The sequence below is a fragment of the Sparus aurata genome, chromosome 11, assembly GCF_900880675.1.
Source record: "Sparus aurata chromosome 11, fSpaAur1.1, whole genome shotgun sequence".
Taxonomy (NCBI): domain Eukaryota; kingdom Metazoa; phylum Chordata; class Actinopteri; order Spariformes; family Sparidae; genus Sparus; species Sparus aurata.
Window position 1 is genome coordinate 23,066,137 of NC_044197.1, and position 12,626 is coordinate 23,078,762.

Genomic DNA, 12,626 nt, shown 5'->3' on the forward strand with positions numbered 1-12,626 from the left:
GACCCTCCTGTGTGTGTGTGTATGTATATATGTATATATATATATATATATATATATATATATATATATATATATAGATAGATATATATATACATATATATATATATATATATATATATATACATATATATATATATATATATATATATATATATATATATATATATATATATATATATATATATACATATATATATATAAAAGTATACGTAAACATAACTTTGTATAAGTACATCTCTTGAACATACTAACTGAAGCGTGCCCTAAACTGACTTCTTTTCCAACATTCATTGCAATTTTTTTTGAGAATTTCAACAAGGAAAGGTCATTTAAATACGAGCCTTTTAACCTTTTTGCGAGAAGAGTGCTTGTACCTTGGAAAGATAATTTAAAAGAAATTCAATCAGATGTAAGAAGACTGCTTCAAATGTATTGTACGTCCACTTTTAGAACGTCATTATGAGTTTGTTTTCGCGATTAATTGATTATTTATTTGGTCTTTCTCAAAAACAGTGAAAGAATACCCACCACAAGGTCTCAAATCTCTTATATTGTTGACCAAAAGTCCAAATTCCAAGTTCAGCATCACATTCAAAATTATTTATTAAACAAATTAAACAATTAATTGATTACCAAAGTTGCTGTCAACTTGTCTGTTAAGTGGATTAGCAGTTAAGTGGCTGATTGCTGAAGTTAAAAGACAAAATGAAGACAGGTTGTTCCTTGCTTGAATAAGTAAGAATCCGCAAAAGAAACTATCAAAAAAACAAGTCCCTTTAACTTACTAAACGTCACATTGTAGTTGTGTATTTTGATATTACAAATAAAGGAATTTTAGTTTTTGCAGTGATTACATGAAAATGACTGTCAGTGTTGCTGATTTCTCCAGATGTGTGTGTGCTGTGCCTTTCAGTGTCTCAGATACTCCAGTCATCCACGGCAGGAATGTGCATACTTTTATTTTCTAGTAATGCAAAAAAAAAAAAAAAAAAGAAAAAAATCAGTCGTACGAACTTCTTTTGCATTTTAAGTTTGGCATGATCATAGAAACATGCTTCTTTTCAACATAAAGCTACACAGTCAAACCAGCACAGTTTATATACCAACAAATAACACAAAGTGATTCAAGGACAGCGCGACGAGCTGTTGATGATGGTGTTCGACATCATCGGGGATGTCATGGCCAGCTTTGCGTTTTTTTTTCTTTAATAAAAAAAAAAACTCAGACCACAAACAGATGTTTATCCCCACATTGTCATTTGTTTCAGTCAGTCAGTTTTGGCAAGAAAAGACATTTGTCACATTCAGCTGCAGTTAATGGCGATAACACAGTCGTGAATGTGACTTCTTAGTACCCTTTATCTCGGTACCAACAATCACCATAACCTTTACAGCAGTACCTTACATAAGCATAATCATCTGAAAGTGACCTCTGTCTGTTACGCCACGCTAACACACATCTTTCAGTGGGGAACCATGAATGTGACAGAAAAAGAGAAAAAAAAAATCATCAGAATGAACAAAGCGGAGGAAAACAATCTCAGCTCAGACTTTCAAGCATTAACTTTCAAAACATTCTCAAATCTATTTTGGCCAAAGTCAGGTGGACAAAACAAGCCAGAAAGAGGAAATATTGTTAATGTTTATGGTTTATGTGATGCGTTGATCCCTTGATATTTATCTTTAGCACATGAACACACAATCTTCGTCTTGGATGTATAAAAGATGAGGTAATAATGTTAGACAGGGATGTGACTGTCTGAGGAACCAGGGTGTGTTTGAGTACATTCACCTCCAATTTCTGCTGCAAGAACATAATTGTATAATGTACTATATTGAAGAGTTGCACGAACATTTGGGAAATTGTTATCCACTTCCTTGCGTACGGAGTTGAGCTGGATATTATATCGATATTGTACTGTTAGAGTGATATAAGACTAGTCGGTATTTGGTCTTAGATTTTGGATATTGCATTGTTACAGTAAAGACTGTAACATTATGACTTGTTCTGGGCGTGGCACACTTAGTCATTATATCCACATTACTGATGATTATTGGAAACACCTACAAGATGTAGCCTGTGAGCGCTGCTGGGGAAGCTAGAATCAGGTTCCTCTTAGCATAGCATTGCATGGCAACTGGAAACAGCTAGCCAGGCTCCAGGTAACAAAACAGCAACAAAAAACACCAATTAACACAACAATTTTGTCATGTCAACGTCTTCTTGTTTATGGGGTCATTTGGCTGGGAGCTGTCGCTAACAGTAAAGAGTCACTTTAAAATAAACTTGATAAAAGTTGTTACTAAGTGAACTTTAGGCAGATTTAGCTTCCATTGGACAGCGTCAGGCTAGCTGTTTCCCTCTGTTTACGGTCTTTATGCTAAGCTTAGCTAACACGCTATGACTATCACAATAAACCTTTTCTTTTACAAATCGATTATCGTGGGCGAGAATTTACTATAATGACATTACCGCGATATCTATAACATTTTCGGGGGAAAAATGCTAGCAATCAAATCTATCTTTAACGTTGTTTACTGTGTGTTTTGGCTCTTTTTTGGCAAAAGTATGACCCGCTAAAATAAGAGTGTAGGGGGACGGAGGGGGTCTGTAACCATAACTGTAAAAAAAAAAGAAAAGAAAAATGACACCAAATTACTGGTGAAAAGGCATCCAGATGGACTCAGACGCACAAGGTCCAATTTTCCTGGATAATTCACATGATACTATCATATGGGTATTTTCAACACAATACCAATATTCAAATTTTTAACATGAGGATTATCGTGAATATCATGATATCGAGTTCAATTTTCTTGTCTCACTCTGCAGGAAAGCAAATGAACACATCCCCAAAGTGTTGAACAATTCCTCATAACATACAAAATGTCTGCTCTTGTATACGCAGTGCTTCATATAGTACACTATACAATACAATGCCCACGTCTGGTCTTTGTTTTAATGCTGTACAAGGTGACGCTTTGCAGTCGTCATAGATATATTTGGTAACAGAGTTTGATATTTTGTCGCACATATCAAATATGACACAACTTCAGGTAGGATCTGCACAATGTTTCCTACCTGTGACAATTAAAGCTCTGAAGCTGCCACCGTCGGCCTGTGAGAGCGGCACTGATATGGCTTCATTTAGGGGGGGAAACACACAGAGACTGGGTTCAAACTGAGTCACAATGGGGGTGATGTTGGAGGAGGTAGTACAGGCACGTGGCCTCATGTTAAAGTCTGCAATTCAACTAAAGCCCTGTTGTTTTTCTGTCCCGAATGAGACGGAGAGAGATCAGAAGGAGGTCAGAGCAAAACTGACAAGTGCTGCAAACATATGTTTAAAGACAGTGACACATTTTTGTTTCCCTGAAAGCAGCTTTGGTGTGACTTCCTCCAGACTTTGCTGAGCTGAGATGGAAAAAGCTATGTTCACAAATAAGGACCCTACACTTGTGAGATCCCGGTTTGTATTCATAACATTCAGTTTGTACTTTCATGTAATCTTCCTGAGCTCTGACTCCTCCCAATCTGATCTCGGCCTGTCTCACCCTGGAGTCAGCTGGTTCACTGTCCCGGTGCGTATGGCCAGCTGATGGAGCTTCCTGATAGCTGCATGTCTCGGATCAGCGTCTCGATCGGTGTCTTGCCCACCAGGCGCATGAAGAAGAGCTGGGAGATGAGGTTGGCTGGTACGGCGCGCAGAGCCGGGAGGCGCAGCAGTAAACGGCCGAAGCGTTGAGGCTGGTTGGGATACTGCAACCTCTCGTACTCTGTCAGGGCCACCTGGGCCTTCTCCTGCAGGGACTCCACGTGGGCCGGGTCAGTTAGACCACATGCATCTGTAAGACCAACAAAGGATTTTTAGACATTTTATTGCTGCTTTGTTGTGCATGTTTATACTGTTTCACATGTGTTGCTTTTTCACTCTTCTCACTTGAAGTTACTTTACAATCATACGTTATGCTTAACATAAATTCTTGGTCCCTTTAAAAGTGTCATTTGTAGAATATGGCCACAATCTGAAGGTTAGTTCCAAAAACATAGCAGCATATCACCCAAGTAACCAACAAATCCTGCTCTTTGCTAGCTTTCCTTGGCTGTAGCTAACTATTGTAAGCTAACTAGCTCATGACTCAGTTAGCTGGGGAGCCAGTGGCACTGGGCCTGTGGTTCACAGGGGGAGTTACCACGAGCAAAGGGGCAGTATGGAGGTGATTTACAGCAACTCTGACCAAAACTATGACTCGGGGGGAAGACATGGCCATTTAGGGTCCCTTATTGTGTGACTTTACCAGTTTTGGGCCACAGTAGAAACATAGCAGTGCAACGGTCTGGAAGCAACAACACAATTATTCCAGGTTTCAGCTCACTATACACTAATAGTAACATAATTATTATCATTATTTACATTTCTGCTCACTAAATCCTGCAAAATCTTAAAAGCTGTAACTTTTCATTGACTTGTGAATCCAGCGATTGATATCACTTCACTGGGGTCAGAGATCACCTTCAGTTAAATCAAAGGATTCTCTGAGCTGGTGCAGATTTAAGTCTCAAAAACTTGAACCTGGTCTGAAACCTCACACAGACTGTTTTGTTTAGTTTTCTATAAAGGCACTCGGCGACCAGTCATCACAGCAGCTTTCCTCACTCCGATCATCTTGTAAAAACCAACCAAACCCACCTGGTGAGAAGAGTGCGATGGCTTTGAGGCAGCTGTACTCGGCCGTGTCCACCTGCAGCCTGTTCAGCTTGTCCACCTGGTCCTGGAAAACCCTGACCTGGTCCATAAAGGACACCACGCGCTCGGCGGACATTGGCGATGAGTGAAACCCCGCAGCTGCTAGCAGAGGGGCCATGTGTATGGGCAGAGCAGACTGAGCCGCGTTCAGGATGAACAGCTCGCTCCAGCTCAGCCTCAGCAGCGCCACCTGTGTTTTTACATAGAAGTGTTAGAAAAGAAAATGAAAGTAAAGAAAAGAAAAGAAAAGAAAACAGATCATATTAGGGACTGTATGTCTTGGCTGACCTGCTCTGAGACAGGCAGTTCTGGGAAGTATGGGATGTTTCTGGCCCACTCGATGGTGCTGAAGAGGAGTCGGGCAGCCAGCTCACAGATGCTGTCGATGCCCATGACTGAGCCTCCGCTCGCAGACGTCTGCATCTGTGCCTGACTGTACGGGGCCCCGTAGCGGCTGTTGGGGTACGGCTCAGCCCGGAGGAGCTGGGAGATGAGCTCTGACACCGGCTGGCCGTTGAAATAGTCCGCTCCGATGTGACCTGGCACCGCCCCGCCAACCCCACCCGCCATTGAGTTTGGACTGATACCAGGGTGAGATGGAGGGATTCTGCCCCGCTGGACGGCTGCAGAGGGACACAGAGGAGAAAACAGAATGACAATCAGATGCACTGACTGAAAAATGGAAGATCCTTGTTGATGTTTGGAAGATGCTGGAGGAGACATTTCAACTTTCTCTGTAAATATCAGTTTTATTTAAATTTTTTTATACAGTTCTAAGGAATAAAATCTCATGACTCACTTTGAGCCAAGCGACCTTGGCTGATTTGTTTCCAGGGAAGATAGAACATAACTAAAGGAGGAACCAAAGCAAATCAACTTTAAGGGGATTAGTTATTATTTATTAACTTCATTATTATGATTGCTTTTGCTATTATTCTGTGTATCACAAAATGGTTACCTTGAATTGCCTTTTCATTAAAGTTCAGATCCTTTATTATTGAAAGAAATATTAAATTTGGTGGATCGTGCAGCCTTAGTGGAGGTTTGTCCTCCTCCTCCTCCTCCTCCTCCTCCTCCTCCTATGTTCTGTAGTTCTCTATGCTTTTAATTCAACAACTCTGGAAATTACAGCTTTTAGTTTGAATAGTGAGTCGAAGGTCATGGAAAATCAATTTACAACCTGAGGTAACATGTAAGGTAACATTTTCATAATCATTGAAACTCATAAAGGACACGTTATGGCAGCTCTGTGAAAACATCCTTGCACAAAAACATGTTTTCAGCTCTCTTTTTTATAGATATATCCTAATGATTTAGTAGTACTTAAGAGGAAGGACATTTTCTCAAATGAAAAGAAAGACTCTGTTTTGGTCTCCACCAACCTCTGATGGAAATGTCTGTTTTTTAGCTGCTAAATGCTTCACTAGTAGGTGTTTGCCAGGCAGTGTACTGCACAATGGATTTATCAGAGCTGTCTTTTGCATCTTGAAATTAATCTAATTAGAGCAAAGAAAAAACATTGTTGTTGTGCGCTGAAACACCAAAACATTAAGCTGAAAGATGCTACAATGGTCTCTCTCTGTAGATGTTTAAAGGTCTAATTTGAAAGAAAGGCCAGAGTTTGAGGTTAGCTCCCAAATTATAGGGGGGGCTAGCTGCAACTGTTTGAAAATGGATGGAATGGATATTTTAGTATTTAACTTTATATTAACAAAGATACAAACAGTGGATGATAATATAATGATGGAAAAGAGAGACAAATGGGACTCAGATTATTTTTCTGAAACCATGCTCAACGTGCTGAACGGAGATATCTAACCCTGTTTCTAATGATACCTGTGTACGAGTGGACCGTTGTTCAGTAGAAGAGAGAAACTTAAATTCAAGTCTTACACTGTCTTAAAAATTCAGACAGTGTAAGATTTAGTTTTTTGTTTACTGAGAAAAATATATGCAAATATATCTTATTTACAGTTATTTTGTAAATTCAATTTATCGACTAAGCCTAAGTAGCAAACTCGTTGTATAAGGAGACAGGACAGGCCAAGGCTAGCAGGTTAGCATGCTAACTTCTGCAGACACCCCTGCACGGAATATAGACGTCTTTGACATGCACTGTTGTTTCTTAACTTTCTGTTGATGAGGTTAGGTCATTGTTTTAATGTTTAACACTAAATGTGTGAGTGCACTACAGAGCAATACAGTAAAGTAAATGTAGTAAATGTACTGCAGTAAAAATTCCAATGGCAGAATCTCATTTGAAGCTGTGACTTTGTGCCTCCCTGACTGGGTTAAAGGTGAAAAAGACAATTCCAGGTAATGTGGAAACAGTCTAACCTGCGTCACGGCCGCGGCAGCATGGTTCATTAATAACCAGTCCCAATATAACCCCTGACATACTGTCACCTCAGTGCACATTATGTATGGAACAGCTCGTGGTATCCACTGACACAGACTGAAATACAAGCATGGTTAGGTAATAGCTGACTAGAATACAATTACAAATGAGCTCAAATAGTTTGTGATGTGCTAACGAGGAAATTGAATGAAAATAATTACGCTAGGGGAAACGGGAGTCATCTCTTTTTACTACTAATCAACCCCGCAGAAATTAAGCTAATTGTAACTGTAACTAAATAGATACATATAGATTTCAGTGGAGACACAGAGATTTCAGTGAGGTCTGACAGAGCAGAAGACTGAGTAAACTCTTCAACTTGCTTGTGTCTGTTATGCAAATCCAACATGGTCGCCTCTAGTCGGCCCCTCGTCCCTGAGGCTCAACAGCTGCAGGGAGTCCAGCACCGCCGTGAAAACATGCTTTGGTTGACAGTATAAATATTGTGCTGCGATCACTGGTAAATGTCAGCCTGTTTCTGTTGAAGTAAGCGCTCTCTCAGCAAACTACCAATTTCTGATATTTATGTATTTGTGTGTGTGTGTTTCTGGGTATTTGAGCCTTTGTGGGTTTGCTCTGCTCTGACCGTTTGTACGTGAATCACTGTTCTTGTTAGTATGTAATGGAGAGTATGTGATTGGTTTAAATGTCAGTGCATTTCCATTTTATGATGCTTCAGTCTGCTATGTTTCAGGGGGAAATGTGGGGCTTTTGATATTTTTTGCACCTTCTTTTTTAGAATATATTATTTGAAAAGGGAGATTACTGTGTAACTGTGATACAAACTATTCAAGATTTAACTATCCTACAACTTAAAATGCTGCTTGCAGTACACATTACACCAGTAACTAGAATGGCACTCAGTAGAGCGCATACCTCTGCCAAGGCCCAGCAGTCAATTCAATCTAATCTAAGATCAAATAAGAGATATGTAAATCTGCTACATCGCCTGACTTTTTCTATCAAGATTAGTGCATTATTCCCTTAGAAATGTTTGTCATATTTCTGTTCTTTTCCTCAGTAGAATTTAGACAGCAGTACTCTGATTTTTTATGTAACCGTATGTTTACGTGGTTTCCACTTTTTTCTACGTTAATTAAACTGATGATCAATGTTCAATGATTTATTTATCTATTTTGGCCACTTGGGGGCAGCACAACAAGCTCTAAACAAACATGACTGACATGCAGTATTATCATTTTTTAAGATGCTATGGTCGATATGTTCATGATCAGTGGCTTATTTACACATCCAGTAGTTACGGAGCAGCACAAGTATTCATCCAGGATCAAATCACTGTCTACCCGATTAATTGAAGTCCAGTATTTACACCTTTTGTTTGCTCTGCTTTGGTCTCCTCCAACTCTTGATGGAAACATTTGCCTTTTTAGTTGCTAAATTGAAGTTTTAAAGACCCTATTTCTGCAGCACTGTATTAGTAAAGAACAGATTTGTGTTGCCTCTGGAAACATGGCTAACCAAAACAGCACAGTTGTGCACTGTAAAAAACTAATTATTGAGCTAAGAGGCCCCATAGAGATGAGGGGAACTAGACTTGTAGGTTTGTTCCCAGGGAAATTATAAAGTTAGGTCTTAGACTATACTTCTCTAGCAGTGAAAAACTGATTCATACGTCTGTTAATTAAAAACAACAAAAACAACCCTTTGCCTGTTGTGCTCATGGATGACAGAGCTTTCATACCTTCTTTGCGCATTCCAACACGGAAACATTTCTTCAGGCGACAGTATTGGCACTGGTTGCGGTGATGCTGGTCGATTTGGCATTCTCGATTAGATCTGCACAAAGGAAAGAAAAGATAAGGTGAGTTTCCATGAAGGAAAAGTAACCCCCCTCTGTCTCCCGTTGACCCCTGTGATGAGTGAACTGTGCGAGCTGGCGTGGCTGAATAGCTATCAAGGCTGTGACCTTTGTAAATCATCGGCCCCGTACGCCCTTGTGTTGCCTTTTACAGCAGGACGAGGTCTGCCAAAGATTCACAAAGAGAGAGAGAAAGAGACCTTTTCAGCCCTGGACACGACAAATGTACACCTTCCATGGAGAGTTATGTATTATTACGTGGAAGTAATAACTGTATTCAGGGGCTGAGAGAAAGTCTTAGCAAAAGCAGAGAATGGAGTTGCTATGTTATGTTCCGGTGGTGAAGACTAATGGGAATGTTGACCTTCTGAAGCAATCCATCCTCACATGACTGACCTTCAGGCCCTTCATTTCTTTTCTTTTTTCCCCCCGTGGGCTGTTTGTTAGACGTATCCAAGGTTGAGAACATATCATTCTGGAGTGAGAAATGCTCTCCGCTTCATGAATGTGAATGCCCATATAGCAGCTTCTAAACAAAGATGGTAGCACCGTACATTTACCCCCTCCACGCACACACTCTTAGAATTCAGTAGCGCTATGTATCTTTTATAAGTTATTATAACACAGCATAATACCACCTGATATGTTGATTTTATATCAGTGATATGAAAACGTTTCCCAGAACACAATGCAAAAAAAGATGCTTGGGGTCATTCGAAATTAAAACGTCAGTGAAGTTTATTGTTTCAGTTCGCAGCTGTCATTCTAGATGATACAGTTTACTGTTAAACTGTAAAGTATCATCCTATATCTTTGTCACAATCGTTAGGGTTAATCCTGTTTAAAGGATTATTGCAAAACAAAATGTGCATCTGTAAATGTGCATTGGCTGATATATAGATATCATGGTTGTTTTTATTCCCTAAAATAAAAATAAAAACAACTGAGTATCATTCTGGCTCAGGTTATAATATGAAAGAAGAGAATTTTTACAAAATACATTTAAGGTGCACTATGTAGTTTTGGAGAAGAAATACAAACTCAGAATTTTAATATTTACAACGATGTAATAATACAAACTCAGAATATTTATTTGTATCTGAATAAACCAGCTGTTCTCAGAGGAAAATAAGGTCCCCAGAACACTGTTTGAAGTCAGAAAGGTGGCAGGGTCCGCCACATATAAACAAAGAAGAACAGTATGAAACTGTGTTGTCCTTTAAGGTCAGTTTGCTCATTCGGTTTGCTCAGTCATGAGAGTTTGTTTATTTAGTTTGTTTAACTACATAGTGCACCTTTAATAAACAAATGTATCATCGCGGCAAAACAACCTTATTGTGTGTTAAAAAAACAACTATTAAATGTAAGTCAAATTTAAAGTAACGACAAAAAGTCAATATAGTTCAATAAAAACTGTGAGCAAAGTAAATGAAACGTGTGTTCATATCATCAGTGAAATCAGTCAGATTTCCCAGCAGCCCTCACCTGCAGGAGTAGTTGAGGTTTCGTCTGATGCTCCTCTTGAAGAAGCTCTTGCAGCCCTCGCAGGTGAACACGCCATAGTGCTTCCCGCTGGACTTGTCCCCGCACACCACGCAGTCCACCACGCAGGCCTTGTCTTCGTCCCCGACGTCCACGTCGCTGCTCCCGGCCTGAGGCGAGACGTCCTCTTCCTCCCTCCTCAGGTAAGCCTTCTCCCCCAGTCCATTAGTGTCCCCGTTGGGGTTGCCCCAACCCCCGCTCACCATGGCCATATTCTCTGAGACGCGCAGTCCTGTGAGTGGCTCATACACAGACCCGCCCGGTCCCCCAACTTCCAGCTAGCCTTAAAGTCTAAAAACTGATTCCAGAAGAAGAAAAGAGCGGTTCCAGGTTTGTATAAAAGGCAGGTTTAGTCCGATGAGTGAGATAAAAAGCCGACTCCCTTGTGCTGACCTTTCTCCCCTTTGCCGTCTGGTTGTTATGACCTAGAGGTCCTTCCTGGTGCTCTTTTCTCTCTCTTGTCTAATCTCTTCGCTCTTGTCTTTCACCCCTTGTGCTCGCTGCCCTGACCTCTGATCAATGGCTCCTGAGGTCTGAGAAAAACTTCAGACGCTCGCTGAGTGGTTCAGAGTTCAGGCAGGAGAAAAAGGGTGCCGCCTCGCTCTTTTCACAGGAAACAATAAATTACACTTTGACTCCTTCTCTCTTTCTCCCTCCCTCTCACTTTCTCTCTCTCCCCCACACCCCGGGAGAAGACGTGTAAAAAAATCGCACCTCACCTATCCCCTCAGCATGGTGACGAGGGACAGGACGGAGTTGAAATGTAGAAGACGCTCTGCCCCTCTCTCAGCGCACGACTTTCTCTCAAAAGAACAGGCAAGTGGGAGGAAAATAGCACACGGCTCCCCTTCGAGCAGGGTTAAAGTGCCCTGCCCTCTGCTCCAACTTATAAACTCGTCCAACCAGTTCCTGCTGCGTGGAGGTGTTATCTGCTGATCTGAGGCAGTTCGAGTCCAGACTCACTCTCGACTTGTCAGGCCTGTTACAGAGGCAGAGGTGATAGTGATGAGGAGGAAAAATTAGAAAAAAAAAGCGCCACTCATGGGTCGTTTTGGAACTTGGATTTAGTTTCTTTCTTTGGTATTCTGAGAGGAGACGGCCGCAGCCAAAAAGAGCCAGCTGAAACGTATCCCACACTTGAGAGTAAAAACAAAAAGTAGCGTTGAGAAAGATACTTCTCCTTTCTCTCACGAGACAAGTCCTCCTCTTCTGTGTCTGTGGAGGGATGATGTGTTCTTGCGGCTCCTCCAACTCCTCACGGCTCAGCGTGTCAGAGGCTCAGATGTCACAGAAGAAACAAAAAAAAAAAAAAAAACACCAACAAGCCAAAACAAAAGCGGAGTTGAGAAATCTCCCCCTCTCTCACAAAGTGCTGCCTCTCTCTTCCCTCTCTTGTTTTGTCAGTGCTTGTCCATCCAGCAGTAACAACCAGAGGCCAGAAACTCTCTACATTCCCTGTCAGCAAGTCAGGGTGTACTGTTGCACTCTTTACTCTTCTGCCCGTCCTTTTTTTCCCCCCTTCTCCTCCTTTTCTTTCAGTCTTTCAGTTGGCCCCGGCAGGAATAAATTAGGCAAACAAGCGCAGGAAAAACATGGTCACGGACCTTTCTAGTGAAAGCCAGACGCCGCAGCAGTGTAGGGCAGCAGAGAGAGATATCCTCCTCTGCTGCTACTCTCAATCCCCTCTCTGTGTCTGTGCCTCGCTCCCTCCTTTAGGGAGAGTGAGCGTGTGTCTGTGTGCTGAGGGATTTGACACTGCTATTCAAGCCCTGCCGTTGCCATGGCACCGGATGCCTTATAAGGCCAGTGGAGTCAAAGAGCACAGAGTGGGCTGCAGCCACACACACACACACACACACGCGCACAGAGAGAAAGAATGCCTGGCTGCCTGACTGGCTGCCTGTTTCCCCCTCTGACCCCGGGCCAGCCTTGGAGCAAACCCCAACACTGTTCACAAAGAGGGTGGGGTGGGGTGGGTGGGTGAGTGGGGGCTCGGGGTCGACACACAGCGAGCGAGCGTACGGCACTCACACTCATGTTCTCCACTCCACTCTAATCCCAAAGAATTCCCCCGACTCTGTTGACCCAATAATAACAGGAGGGAGGGCCTGTTGTTGCT

At 41.7% G+C, this 12,626-nt stretch overlaps 1 protein-coding gene across 1 annotated transcript; it reads right to left on the reverse strand.

Annotated features, from left to right (window-relative positions):
• Positions 1–998: 998 nt before the first annotated feature.
• On the reverse strand, positions 999–12,233 carry LOC115591911 (nuclear receptor subfamily 2 group F member 6). Its single transcript, XM_030434318.1, has 5 exons — positions 10,451–12,233; positions 8,849–8,943; positions 5,037–5,371; positions 4,692–4,938; positions 999–3,846 (listed from the first exon to the last, which is right to left on the reverse strand). Exons 1-5 carry the CDS (start codon positions 10,717–10,719, stop codon positions 3,572–3,574), a joined length of 1,221 nt encoding a protein of 406 aa, XP_030290178.1. The 5' UTR covers positions 10,720–12,233; the 3' UTR covers positions 999–3,571.
• Positions 12,234–12,626: the final 393 nt, after the last annotated feature.

Coding starts and splice junctions, on each gene's coding strand:
- LOC115591911 (XM_030434318.1), bottom strand. CDS start 10,719: ATGGCCATGGTGAGCGGGGGTTGGGGCAACCCCAACGGGGACACTAAT. Junction 8,944..10,450: donor AACCTCAACTACTCCTGCAG/GTGAGGGCTGCT, acceptor TCCTTTGTGCAG/ATCTAATCGAGAATGCCAAA. Junction 4,939..5,036: donor AACTGCCTGTCTCAGAGCAG/GTCAGCCAAGAC, acceptor GTAAAAACACAG/GTGGCGCTGCTGAGGCTGAG.